The sequence below is a fragment of the Peromyscus leucopus genome, chromosome 7, assembly GCF_004664715.2.
Source record: "Peromyscus leucopus breed LL Stock chromosome 7, UCI_PerLeu_2.1, whole genome shotgun sequence".
Lineage (NCBI taxonomy): Eukaryota > Metazoa > Chordata > Mammalia > Rodentia > Cricetidae > Peromyscus > Peromyscus leucopus.
The window spans coordinates 116,659,771-116,673,977 of NC_051069.1; the positions used below are offsets into that span (position 1 = coordinate 116,659,771).

The 14,207-nt window shown below is 43.1% G+C and overlaps 1 protein-coding gene across 13 annotated transcripts in view; it reads left to right on the forward strand.

The window, feature by feature from the left end:
• Positions 1 to 14,207, forward strand: part of Depdc5 (DEP domain containing 5, GATOR1 subcomplex subunit) — a 127,106-nt gene that overhangs the window by 90,080 nt on the left and 22,819 nt on the right. For 8 of the 13 annotated variants that reach the window (XM_037208150.1, XM_037208152.1, XM_028870727.1 and 5 more), the window contains 3 exons: positions 2,472 to 2,537; positions 9,176 to 9,327; positions 12,784 to 12,861. In XM_037208150.1, coding sequence (XP_037064045.1) covers positions 2,472 to 2,537; positions 9,176 to 9,327; positions 12,784 to 12,861 — 296 coding nt within the window. Of the gene's footprint in view, positions 1 to 2,471; positions 2,538 to 9,175; positions 9,328 to 12,783; positions 12,862 to 14,207 lie in introns of those variants that run through there. The other 5 variants (XM_037208153.1, XM_037208154.1, XM_028870730.1 and 2 more) reach the window with 2 other exon arrangements.

Genomic DNA, 14,207 nt, shown 5'->3' on the forward strand with positions numbered 1-14,207 from the left:
TTTACTCATAAAGTTTTCCATGTCATGTTTTAAAAATTTATGGGTTTTTGGTTTTGTTTATTTTTTCCATTTTAAGTTTTAGGGATTCAACCAAGGCCTTTTGCATGCTAAGCAAGTACTCTACAACTGAACTAAACTCTCAATCCCTAAAACACGATGTTTAATGTAGCTGTGGGGGGCTGGAGAGATGGCTGGAGAGATGCTCTTCCAGAGGCCTGGGTTCAATTCCCAGCCCCCACATGGCAGCTCACAGCTCTCTGTAACTCCAAGATCTGACACCCTCACACAGATATACATGCAGGCAAAACACCAATGCACATAAAATAAGAATAAATATAATGGGGGGGTGGGAGGAGGGAGGACAGGGGGATCCGTGGTTAATATGTAAAATGAATAGAAAATCTCTTAATTAAAAAAAAAGAATAAATATAAGGAAAATAAATAAAGTAGCTATGGGCTGGGGTCCTGGCTCAGAAGTGGAGTGTTCAGTTTACATACTCAAGGCCTTGGGTTTGATTCCCAATACTACATTGACACAGAAAGCTTGCTTAAAATGTAAATGGTTTCTCATTTTTAAGATAAATTTTAGCTGAGTGTTATAGGGCACACCTTTAATCCCAGCACTCAGGAAACAGGCAAGCAGATCTCTGTGAGTTAGAGACCAGCCTGGAACAGAGTGAGTTCCAGGACAGCCAGGGCTACATAGAGACAGCTGTATTGGGAGGAAAAATTTTTGCCAATTATATAGAATTTAATCTATAATATGTAAAATTATAAATGATGCTAATGAGTTTCCTTATAGCAGTTATTTGACTACAGATCTGATTAATTACCTTGGTATAAATTACTAGAATTACATGCTAGGAATTAAAATATGAGAAAGGAACCAACCAAAGCTGTAGGCAGGTTGGAGACTGTGGACCAGAGATCAGCAACCCTGTGTGTAGATTTCAGGCTTCATGAACAAAATAAAGGTCCTGCATAAGTACTTCTATAACCATTTAAAATTATAAAGCTATTGTTTGCTCATAGCCTGTGAGGATCAGGTGAGTGGCCAGATTTACTCTACAAGCTGTAGTTTGCTGACCCCTGCTAAAAGAAATAGCTTTAGGTCCCAAGGAGAGTCTGTGTACAAAGGCTATATATAAAAAAACAAAAAAAAGTTATTTTGGCAAGGTTGATCTTGTTTCTGTGACATAGATCTCTCAGTATCATCAGTGCCTCAGCAGTCATATTCTGGGATGGACTAATGCCTACCAGCCTTTTCTGACCTTTATACATTGTCATTTCTCAGGATTAGAGATGGTGCCAACGACAAGATAGACAAGTAGAGAATTGTAGGAAGGTTGAAATGCACTAGAGGCCACAAACTAGATTGCTGTTGGGGATGCTCACTGTACTCCTCTGACTTCTGTAAGCCGTGGTGCTGGGTGTGTACTCCAGGTTTAGGGAGTTGGAAGCGAAAAGCCATGAGCTGTCCTGCTGGCACATCTGGAGGCGGTGCCTCTTAAGGAGTGTGTGATGCATCTGCACCTTCAGTCATGCCTCTCCAGGATGTGCTCCTTGAGTTTACAGTGGCTGCTGGGAGGTACTGGCAATGGTAATACAGTGAACACCCAAATATTTCCCCTGTTTTACTTGTGGAACTGAAGGAGAGCAGAGACCTTGATCTGTTGCCACTCCTGCATTGCAGCAATAATCATTCATGCACAGTAAAAAGGCTCTGAAGGATCAGAAGCTCTTTGAAATGTCCTATTTGTCATTTTTGCTTCAAATACATGGGCATTTATACCCAGCCATAAGTAGAGCAGGGTGATGGCTTCAGGAAGCCCACTGCATTAGTACTTATGTACCTGACTTTATATGTGTCTTAGTGTCTTGATTGTGATCCCAAGCAGTAGAGGAGCAAGTACTGCTGCCTCTGCACCCCCTGTACGCACATAAGATTAAGCAAGACTTTCGCTTCATTGATTCTTTGCTGCCACATTTAGTAACTAACAGACAGAAGAAACCTTAGGCTTCAATGTCTCTCTCCCAGAGAGCTGTTGCTTATCCAGCCAAACTGAAGGACAAGATGTCACTGCTGCCTTTACCCTGCTGTTGCCAGCACTGCTCTGGGACTGTTCCCTCTTCCTTGCCATAGGTCTGAAGGAAGTTAAAAGCATCCAAGCCATAGGTACACACAAGGAGCTTGGTGGTACCTTTCGCCCACATAGATGGTATTCTGCTAATTGAAGTGTGATTTCTTGCTCGTGCTTTGCATTTGGATATTGTCTTTCTGGGATCCCTGTTCCACCCCCACCCCATTCCCTCATGTCCTGATTTTCTCCTTGCCTCCTTTTTTTCATTTATTTATTTACTTCTTTTTCATCCCCCTCTCCTCATTTTCTCATACACAACCCATTTCTTGGCTACCTTACACCTGCTGCTGCTGCTGCTGCTGCTGTTGCTTCCTCCTCCTCTGACTTCAGGACGGGGCCTTCTTTATGGAGTTTGTCCGCAGCCCACGCACAGCATCATCTGCCTTCTACCCTCAGGTTAGTCCAAACCCCAGCCTGTGCATGCCCATCCCATTGACATAAGCTGGCCTTCCCTTTACCTCTGAGCAGACGAAATTGGACTGAATCTGAGTTTGAGGGACAGCTGAAATTGAATTTGGCTCTGAGATGTCTTGGTGTTCAGAGCAGCAGAGGGGAATGGGGGAGATCCGTGTAAGAACACAGCCTACCACACCAGTGCTGAGCCAGATGCTTTCCATTGCTACTTGTGTGGTTCACCTGATTGCTGTGAATCTCATTGTCACCAGCATTTGCCCTTTTAAATTTTATAAGCGTCATGAAATGTGTATATTTAAGGACTGAGCACTTATTTTTCTCCTCCTGGTACAGCCAAGATAAATTTATAACAGTATGGCAGGAAGTGGTGGGGAAAAAAAAAATCCAGCATTTATAAATAGGTCTGAGTTATGTCGTAGGCTAATGGTGTGTGGCCCTGGGCAGCTCACTTGCTTTCTGGACTTCACTTATTTGTCAAATGAAAGGTTTGGATGAAGTCATTGAGGGCCTTCCAGGCCTTAAAATTCTTTACTTACCACATGCCTAACACATCATGTATTATCTCATTTCACCTTACAGCATAACCTATCAGTTAAGTAAAAGTTTTATTTCAGTTTTGTAAGTGGAGAAATAAAGGACAAAGAAGTTGCTTTCTACAGCACAGAGTAGAACTGGGATTTACATTCATGACCCACAAGGCTTGACTCTGTAATTAGCATTAGTAATTACTGTTTTGACTGGTCTTTGAAGGCAAATAGGGTTCCCTGCTGTTTATGGAGGTTTCTAAGTATTATATGAAATTGACTGTAGAGAACTAGTTACAGAAATCTGAGTGAACAAGGGTTATACAGAGTGGATCTAGCTAAGATGGGACTTGTGAGGTGGGAGAAGTTCAGAGTCCTTATTTAGTGGAAGTCAGAAAAGCAGCTCATCGAGCTCCCACTTTGCCAGTGTTCCATAAACATCATCTTTATAACAACCTACAAAGTATTATACCCATCTTCCAGATGAGAAAAATGAGACTTAAAGACACATTGGTGGCAAAAGGACACTATACTAATGAGTGGCTGACCCCCTGTAATGTCTTCTGAACAGTACTGGGAGACTTAAGGTTTAGTTAATATTGGAGCCTTGGTTTTCTAAGAATGGACTTTGCTACAACTGTCTGCACACCTTACCTGTGAATCAAATAGCCATGTGCAATCCCTTTTGGGACCTGAGTTCTTGACCAGGCATCTCTCATCTGAGTGGAGGAGGCATATTTTGAATTAAAGCAGACTCAGGCTAATTTCTTTAGTCTTTTACTTTCTTTTTTCTTTTAAATATTTTTTTAGATTTATGTATTTTTTATTTTATGTGTATGAGTGTTTTGACTGAGTATATGTCTGTTCACCACATACATGCCTGGAAGGGGGGCATTGGGTCCCCTGGAACTGGAGTTGTAGATGGTTAAGCCACTATGTGAATGCTGGAATTTGAACTTTAACTGCTGAGCCAAATCTCCAGCCCATGTTTTTTTTTTTAACTTTTAATTTTATTTTGTCTTTGGGTGTTTTGCCTGTGTGTATGTCTGTGTACTACATGTGTGCCTGGTGGTCTTGGAGGCCAGAATACCTCCCCTAGAACTAGAGTTACAGGCAGTTGCGAACTGCATGTAGGAGATGGGAATAGAACCCAGATCCTTAGGAAGGACAGCAGGTGCTCTTAACCACTGAGCCATCTCTCCAGTCCCAAAGTCTTTTACCTGGGAATAAGAGACTCTTTATTGATGTTTTAGACTTATAATTTAATATAAAAAAAGTCAGCAGAGTTAAATAGAGATCAATGGTCTATTTTGTGTGGTGGAATTTACCTATAAAACAAAGGTGGACAAGTTCCTACAGCTGGAAACAGTAAACAGAGGGCAGTTCCATCGAGAGTTGCATATGAGTGAATGTTTGTCTCTCCTGGTGTAAAATTTTTGTATTAAGCCAGGTATGGCATCTTACACGTGAAGCAGAGGCAGATGGATCTCCTGTGAGTTTGAGGCAGCCTGGTCTATAGAGCGAGTTCTAGAGTAGCCAGAGTTATATAGTGAGACCCTGTCTCAAAAAACAAGCAACAACAAAAAAGACATAAATTCAAAATTCAACTCTTGGACTAGAAAGATGGCTCAGTGGTTAAGAGCACTAACTGCTCTTCCAGAAGATCCAGGTTCAATTCTCAGCACCCACATGGCAACTCACACCTGTCAGTAACTCTAGTTTCAGAGGATCCAGCACCCTCACACATACACCAATGAATATAAAATAAAAATAAATTGTAGTTTTAAAAAATTTAACTCTTACTGGAGGCACTAAGGGATCTTTCTGTATGTACACACAATTAAATTGCATACCTTTGTTATTTTTATTATTATAAAAATTATTATAAAATACAAACACATTTTACATTAAATTTGTAACGTACAGTGGAGAGAGGCCGACTTTCAGATCTTGGCTTCAGTGTTATACCAAGGAGGAGCTTTAGTACTGACTATGTTTTAGAACCTAGTTCTTTGTTATATGAGGAAATAGTAATTTAATTTAATAGTTATTTAAAATGGTGTTATTTTGAATATATTATTTAAATAATAAATGTTCTCAACAAATTATAAGGGAAAGAAATAATGAACACGTACGTGTCTGATTATAGTGCAAGCAGGTCTTTTGTCAGTCATTAAAAACAATAGAAATTAACTATACGTTTAGAAATTAACACACTTCTAATCTTGCATATGTAAATGAACAGTATGATGCTGGGTAAGTGATCAGTATATGGTCAGTATATGGTCAGTAACAGCCATTATTAGAATTAGTATAATTGACCTTCTACATCCATCCACAATCAATCAACTATGGATCAAAAATATTGGGGATAAAAAATTATGTCTATCCTGAACATATACAGACCTTTTTCCTTTAGCTTATTCTTTACAGTGTAGTGTAACAGTTGCTCTCATAGCTGTTCTGTGTTTTAGGTATTATAAGTCATTTAGAGATTATTTAAACTCATGTGCTTGTGTCACGGGCTGCATGTGTTGCAGGACAGCTGTGAATACAAATTCCAATACAAAATCATAAACATTAGGAGATTTTTAATTTTTTTAAATTCTGTGCTTTGTTTTATAGATTGACTATGTGATTCAAGAGTGTGACTTTGAGGATGACAGTGTTGTGTTGAATGTCAGAAAGTTCAGAATGTGAACTATGGAGGATGATTTGCATAGGCTATATGCAAATACTGTGCCATTTAAAAGACTTGATCATCCATGGGATTTGTTTCATTTAGTTTTGGTTTTGGTTTTTCAAGACAAGGTTTCTCTGTGTAGCCCTGGCTGACTTCTAACTCACTCTGTAGACCAGGCTGGCTTCAAACTCGGAGATCCTCCTGTCTCTGCCTTCCAAGTGTTGGGATTAAAGTTATGTGCCACCACTGCCCGGCTATCCATGAGATTTTATTTTCTGGGGGTAATGGTATCGTGGCACCAAGGGGTAACTGTTAGTATTGAAGCTGAATTATATCAATTTAGTGCATATTTGTTTAATACTCTTTGGTAATTTCATATGTGAATATAGTATATTTAGGTCATTAGCTACTTGCCCTCCCCTTCCTCCTAAATCTCCCTTACAACTTCATGTCAAAGTCTTTTTTTTTTTTTTTTTTTTTTTTAAATAACTCACCAAGTCCAATTAGTGCTTCCTCCCTGCCCACATAAAATGTGCCTAGATAAGGGAAATTCAAGAAAAGAAAAGGCAACATAGGGTAAGACCTTGTAAAGCAGCTAAAACTTTTTACTAAATTCAGCTTTAAGCTTCTGGTAGCCAAAGAAGTATGGGAAACATCTTTCTAAGACTCAGAATGGTTGGACAAAAATGGCAGATAAAGTTTTCAAGAAAACGTGCTTTTTCTGGTATTACAATCTGAGCAAAATGTGCATCAATGAAGGATAAACTATGTGTGTAATACAGAACAGGAGTCAGGCAACCATGTGGCAAACCTGGCCCACCATTTTGCTTTTGTAAATAAAGTTTTATTGGGAAAGAGCCATGCCTCCTCCTACCCTGCCCTCTTCCTTTTTCTTTTCTTTTTTTAAATTTTCTCTTATTTTTTATTTTTTAAGACATGGTCTGACATAGCCTACCTAGTCTGGCCTGGAACTTACCATGTAGCTGATGATGGTATTGACCCACTGTCTCTGCCTCCTGAGTGATGGGATTATATGTGTTCACCACTACACCCAGCTCTTTTTGTTTCTTTGTTTTCTAAGGTTGGTTGGTTTGTTTTAGTTTTTTGTTCACATATGGCTGCTTCAGTATTCTTGTGAAGGGTTGAATAGTTGCAACAGAGATGTAGCTCACAAAACCCAATATGTTTCCAATATCTGGAAGATGTTTGCGAACTCCTGATTTAGGGATGACTCCTTAGCCACACCTCTGCTCCCCAAATCATACAAATTTGTAGCAGCATCCCTCAGGCTGGGGAGTGATTTTCAGGGTACTTAGGTGAGAAACAACCCTACTAAAGGGACCTAGAAAGCAGGCCCTGTGAGCTACTCTTGGGTGTTAAGTGCTGAGCCCAGTCTCCCTTAATTAACTTGCTCTGATTTCATGTTAGAGCATGGTACCTGTTCCTAAGCCTCAGTGCTTGTGCACAGATTATTGCAGGCTACCTCTTGCTGTACTTCCTCTGGGTGTTTATGGTGCCCCTATGTGGTTGGCTTTTTCTTGTGTTGTTTTTGTTTTGCCTTGCTTTTTTTTTTTTCTTTTTCTTTTTTTTTTTTTTTCCGAGACAGGGTTTCTCTGTGTAGCTTTGCGCCTTTCCTGGAACTCACTTGGTAGCCCCGGCTGGCCTCGAACTCACAGAGATCCGCCTGCCTCTGCCTCCCGAGTGCTGGGATTAAAGGCGTATGCCACCAACGCCCGGCTGCCTTGCTTTTTAAATCACTGAGCCTTGTGGTGGGAAGCACAATGGTTCTTCTAGAGCCAGGGCATTTTTTTAAAATCTCCTGAGACAGCTGGTAATATCTAGAAACATTCTGACACATCTATGGCTAGTATTACTGACATCTAATGTGGGGGTGGGGCTGCTGCTCACCATCCTACAGTGCACAGGCCACCCTATGACAAAGACTCATTTGATCCCAAGTGGCAGTAGTGCTGAGATGACAAGCCCTGTTTTAGAAATAGCAATATCTACATCATCTAACAATATCTGATAAGAGAAGCCTCTGTCTGAAGGAGGCATTCAAGAACTGTAAGTTAAGGCTTTTATTCTTTTTTAGAAGTACTCTGAAAGGCGCAGTCATTCTTTGTAAACATTTGGTCTGGGATGTAACCTTTACTGGCTGCTGCAGGGATTTTAGGTGAGCGGGCATAGTCCTGCACTTGAGGACCCTTAGAGGAAATGAGACAGGTAGACTACTTTTGTGAGCAGTTTCCTTAGCAGGCTCAGTGAAGTCTGCCACTTGGGGGCTGGTGTGGGGCTAATCAGGAAACAGTGAGGGATCAGCATTTCAAGGTGAAGTACCCATTGAGGGGGTGGATTTTAGCCAGTGAGATAAGGAACCACTGGACAACAGAACTCAGTACTATACAAATGAGATTGTTTGATTGGAAGGGTAGACTTGGTGAATGGTTGGTGTTGTGTTGAAATCACAAGTCAGACATATGTTCTGTAGCGTTCACAGTGTAGTGGCACACAGAGCAACAGGGTGGCAAGGTTGGAGCTGAACCCTGTCCAGCCTTCTCAGATGGAGGGGGACATGACCTAGTGCATGTGAATTTCCTGAGGGGAGGCCAGAGGACTAGGCCTCTCAGGATGAACCTAGAGACGAGAACTTGCAGGTGCCTCTGAGGTTTGAACCTGGGCTGTCAGAAAGCTGAATGTGCCACTGACAGATATAGGAACAGAGGACTGGGGTGGGAAGGCTGAGTCGTGGTTGATGGGACGTCCCTCCTGGGATGCCAACCCATTTGTCTTTCCCAAATGTCTTCCTTCCTTCTCTCAGTCTCCTTGGGGATGATTTTGACTTCTGCGTTTGGCTTTTCTTTTCTTTTCTCTTTTTTTTTTTTTTTTTTTTTTTTGAGACAGGATATCACTGTATAGTTCTGGCTGACCAGGAACTTTCTATGTAGACCAGGCAGGCCTCAAACTCACAGAGATCTACCTGCCTCCAAATGCTGGGATTAAAGGGGTACACTACTTTGCCCAGCCTTCTGTGCTCTTTTTATGGGAATTTCCTTTGATGCCAGCCTTGTGGTTTGAGTCTAGTACTGAAGTGATTGCTTTGGTTTTAGGATTATTGTGATTGCCTGGTCTCTCTGTCTGCCTTGGTTTAGAGGATATAAGTCCTTAATTTCTATGACAAGGTAGTGCACCCAGGACTGGGTGTGGTTTCTAGACTCCTTTGGCTCTTCCAGCAGGGACCAATGGGGACTAAGAATGGGAGGGATGGAACAAACCATATGTGTAAGTAGCTTTAATGTATATGCATGAATATCTATATAATGCCTGTTGACTTAATAAGCCAGGATAGTTATTTACTGTTTCCTTTTGGTTCATTTTTGGATCCATGTACTAATTTTTTTACCCCTTTGCAGGCATCTATGGACCAAACAGCTGCTCTGGTGTTGGATGGTGCCAGTTTGGGGATAAGCACATGCCAGTCCATGGATAGAGGTAGCAACCAGACCTTTGGGAACTCCCAGAACATAGGAGAACAGGTCTTTCCCGCTGCAAACTCTGACTGCAGGTGAGCTTCAGAGTGCCTAAGCTGATGCTCCTGTTGGGCGGGGAAAGTCCAACCAAGGGCATAGTAGTTGGGAGGCCAAAGCTCTGGGTCACCTTCTGACTGCTGCACATCACACGTGGGACCCTGAGGGAGTCAGTCCTCATAGCCAAGTGACAAGGTGGAGGATCTGTGTGCTCTCAGAGATGCATCACACATGATGTCAGTCCTGGTCATGGTGGTGCCCATGGCATTACTGACATCTAATGTGGGGGTGGGGCTGCTGCTCACCATCCTACAGTGCACAGGCCACCCTATGATATGGTGATATCACCCTTTGCAAAGGTGATATGCAGTCAGTAAGGAAATGCAGTAACAGTGGATGAGTCGCACATTGTGGGTAAATGAGGCCTTTCCTAAGAATCCAAAGGAGAAGGGTACTGCCTATGCCTCAGTTGCTTAGTAAGTGTCCCAGCTTTTTTGTTTGTTTTAAGTCAGGTTCTCTTTATTATGACTTAAAACAGTTCTCTCACTCTGTAGACTAGGCTGGCCTCAAACTCAGAAAGATCTACCTGCCTCTGTCTCCAAAGTGATGCTGGAACTAAAGGCATATGCCACAGTGCCTAGCTGTGTCCCAGCCTCCCCCCCAACCCTATCCCTACCCCGCCCCGCCCCAGACAGGGTTTCTCTGTGTAGTTTTGGTGCCCGTCCTGGATCTCATTCTGTAGACCAGGCTGGCCTCGAACTCACAGAGATCCGCCTGGCTCTGCCTCCCAAGTGCTGGGATTAAAGGCGTGCGACACGCAGCTTTGTGTCCCAGCTTTTTAAAAGCATAAAGTAGAGTTGATGAGTTGGCCAGTGTATAAAGAGACTTGCCATGCAAGCCTGATGACTTAAACTTGATCCTGGAACCCATGCCAGGGGAGAAGAAAAGTACCAACTCCACAAAATTGCCCCTCTGACCTACATATGCACACACTGATAGTTTTTAAAGGTAAAAGTATTTTTTAATCAGGATCCAGGCATGGTGTGCACACCTTTAGTCTCAGCACTTAGAAGGCAGAGGCATGTGGATCTCTGAGTTCAAAGGCCACCTAGTCTACAGAGTGAGTTTCAGGACAGCCTGGGCTACACAGAGAAACTCTATCTCGAAACGCTCTCCCACCCTCCAAATTTTTTCTTCAGTCAGGGTCTGGGGATGTACCTCATTTGGTAGAGTGCTTGCCCAGCACACAGGAAGCTCTGAGTTCCAGCCTTTATGCTCTCTTATACACGTAGCCATAACCCCTGTACTTGTCAGATAAAAGCAGGAGGAGCAGAGGTTCAAGATCATTCTTGGCTACGTAGTGCATTTGAGGTCAGCATGGGATGTATGAAACTTGTCTCAAGAGAAAAAACGACCCCCATAACTGTACGTGTTGATGGGGTATGTGCCCTAGGTTTTGATGCCGTTGTCAGCTTTGAGAAACTTACTTTCTTGGCTATGGATGGCAGTTCTACTTAACCTGTTCTTCCCGCCTCACTGTATTGACTGAGCAGACTTAGCTGTGTGCTCTGAGAAACATGACATGTACACCCCTTTCCCTGGGAGCAGCTGGTGCTCTTGGCTCCTCACTAGCTGGTCCCTGTCGGCAGTCACTGACGTTCCTTATGCCATAAGCTCTCTACTGATTTTGCCTCCACTGCATCCACCACTGAGTGTTCATTTGGACTAGTAGAGGCCATGCTTGTTCGGTGCTAACTTTTCTGCTCTGACTTCTCTCAGGCCCAAGTCCTCACCATACCTGGCTGGCTTTTGGTTCTAGCTGTGGAGGAGATTGGGGAGCTGCTCAGTATGCAAGAGGAAAGTACATCCATGTGCTTCCTCATTGCTCAGGAGGGTAGAGAGGCAGGGTTTTTTTTTTTTTTTTTTTTTTCTGCTTTTGGAAGAAAGAGGAACTGGAATGTAGGCTAGAGGTGAGGAGACCAAAAATGCTGTAGTAAGCCAAAGCAGGACGCCTGACTGACAGTGACGCAATGTGCATCCCATTTCACGATAGGGAACTTAGTAGCAGTGGGTACAGCTGCATTGGGAAAAGCTGAGTCCTCTGCCTTTGAAGGTGTTAGCTTAGGCCTTCTCTTGACTACACACTTGAGCTCAGATTCAGTATTAGAAGGAAATTCTCTTCAAAGGTTTTGAAGGTTCTTTCTAACCCTGAGATTCTGGTTTTAGGTTTTTATTGTGCTGGGGATTAACACAGGGCTTGAGATTCTGAAATGATGCATTGAGTCCTGAAACCCCTCCCAAAATAGGCACTCAGAAGACTGTGGAATAGAAGAAAGGGAAAAGTTTGAGGAGTTTCTGATTGAGACCCAGAACTAAGTAGTTTGGTGTGGGGGAAGGGGGGCCCTCAGCTGCTGAGCAGACTCTTTTTTTTCTTCTAGATCTCCCCATCCCCATCTATGAAATAGGTCTTTCCATGTAGCCTTAGTTGGTCTCAAACTCATGATCCTCCCAACTCAGCCCCTGAAGTGCTGGGATTATAGCCAAGTGCCACCACAGCTGAGTTAAACGTGTTTTAAGCACCGTCACACCTTCAAGGCAGAACTTGGGCAGCAGATGGTAGGAAGAGCGGGACTTTGGAATGTGATTTCACTTTGGAATGTGAAATCTGGATTCCGATGCTTCCCAGCTCTTGCACCAGTTCGTTTAACTAGTCTGACTTGCTTTAGTGTCGGCTACCATTGTAGCCGTTTATCAGTCTCGTGCCTTGGTTAACCCCCAACTATCCTGAAAGACATGAACAACACTGTTCCTGTTTTCAGATAAAGAAATAAAGACCAAGAAAATCTAGGGGTCCTACAGCTGGCTAGTGATAATTCCAGGGTTCTTTCCTGTAAGCTCTCACTTAAATTATCACACAGCACTCTTGGATTGGCCAAGGTTAAGTAACATGTGAGAGGCCATCAGGCAAAATCAGAGCAGCCAAGTCTTCTAGGAAACATAATTATTAATGGTGCTAGAGCTGTGTTTCTGCTTCAGAGCTGTCATGCTCTTCAGAGAACGTTAGCTGAGTCCCAGCACCCACATGAGGCAGCTCACAACTGCCAGTTTCAGGGAATCCAAAGCCTTCCTCTGACTTTCACAGGAAGAATATAAATAAAAGAATAAAAATGAAAGAGAAATGTGATTGAGAAGGAGATGCTTTTTAAGGATGCTGTGTTTAGATACAAAATCACTTTGACTTTTAAAAATGTGTATACATACTTTGGAAATAGGAATACATTGTGAACTAGCCTCAGGATGTAACTGTCCAGAATTTTCCTGACTGTCTTAAGTTTCAATATTCTCCTGGTGTCTGGCTCCAGAAGAAGCAGAGATTATGTGGACTGGTGTCACTTAGAGGAGGAACACTTGTTCACCATGCATGAGGTCTTGGGTTCAGCCCACAGCACTGAAACAAAAACCCACTCTTGGCTGTGTTATACTTTGTGTTACAGCTCTCAGCAGCATGTAGCAAGCTCTCTGACATCATCCTCTACCCTGGTGGAGATTCTGGAAGCCATGAAGCATCCCTCGTAAGTGACTAGGCACATTTATGAAGCAAAAGCAGACGATCCCTGAGGGAAGGCTTGCCATGGTGGTGTGGGTGGGTAGATTTATACCATACTCTGCCGCTTACTAGCTGTGAGATGTGGGTAAGTTACCTGACCTCCCTGAGCCTCTGCCACCTCGTTTATACAATGAGATTTTTAAATCATATTTTATGTACTTACTTGTGGGGAGCTAGAGGGCATGCACGTGTCTGGGTTCTTGTACACAGTTATAGATGGAAGTCAGAGGGCAGCTTGCAAGAGTGATCCTCTCCTTCCAAATGAATTTAATTCTCTAGAAATTGAATTTAAGTTGTCAGGTTTGGTGGCAGGCACCTTTATGTACTGAGCATCTTGGCAGTCCTTACCATGTGTTTCTACACACATGGTAATGAAATGATTAAATTCTTTTGTGAAGTATTTAGTATAATGCCTTGTAGCAGGAATCTTAGAAGGTCTTATTAATAAGACCAAACCTGAAGCCAGTTATTGGGGTGAATGCTGGAAGATCAAAGAAGCAGAACAAGCCACAGCTACCTCACCTCGCCAGTTCCTCAGCTGGTCCTGTTTCCTCAGACTGGAAGCCTCTGAGTCCTCTTCCAGAATGAATCTCAGCTGAACTGATGCTCAAAAGCCTGAAAGCTTAACCAGCCAAATGTTTCTAGTTTCTGGTCCTCATGCCTTATATACCTTTCTGCCTTCTGCCATCACTCCCTCGGATTAAAGGCTCACTTTCTGGGCTTAAAGGCATGAGTCACCATTCTTGGCTGTATCCTTGAACACATGGATTTCTGCCTCTGGAATGCTAGGATTAAAGGCGTGTGCTACCACTGCCTTTCCTCATGTTTAATATTGTGGCTGTTCTGTCTCTGACCCCAGATAAGTTTATTAGCATGCACAATATTTTGGGGAACACAATACCACCACAATGTATTTTCTAAATGTCCCTTCTTCTCTCAGTTCCTTTTTCCTGTCATCGGGATTCCCTCAGCCCAGGAGTTATGTGGAGAACCCCCCCCTTCAGACAGTACATGCCCTTGTGGAGAACTCCCCCTTCAGACAGTACATGCCCTTGTGGAGAACCCTCCCTTCAGACAGTGCATGCCCTTGTGGAGAACCCTCCCTTCAGACAGTACATGCCCTTGTGGAGAACACCCCCCTTCAGACAGTACATGCCCTTGTGGAGAACCCTCCCTTCAGACAGTACATGCCCTTGTGGAGAACCCCCCCCCTTCAGACAGTACATGCCCTTGTGGAGAACCCCCCCCTTCAGACAGTACATGCCCTTGTGGAGAACCCTCCCTTCAGACAGTGCATGCCCTTGTGGAGAA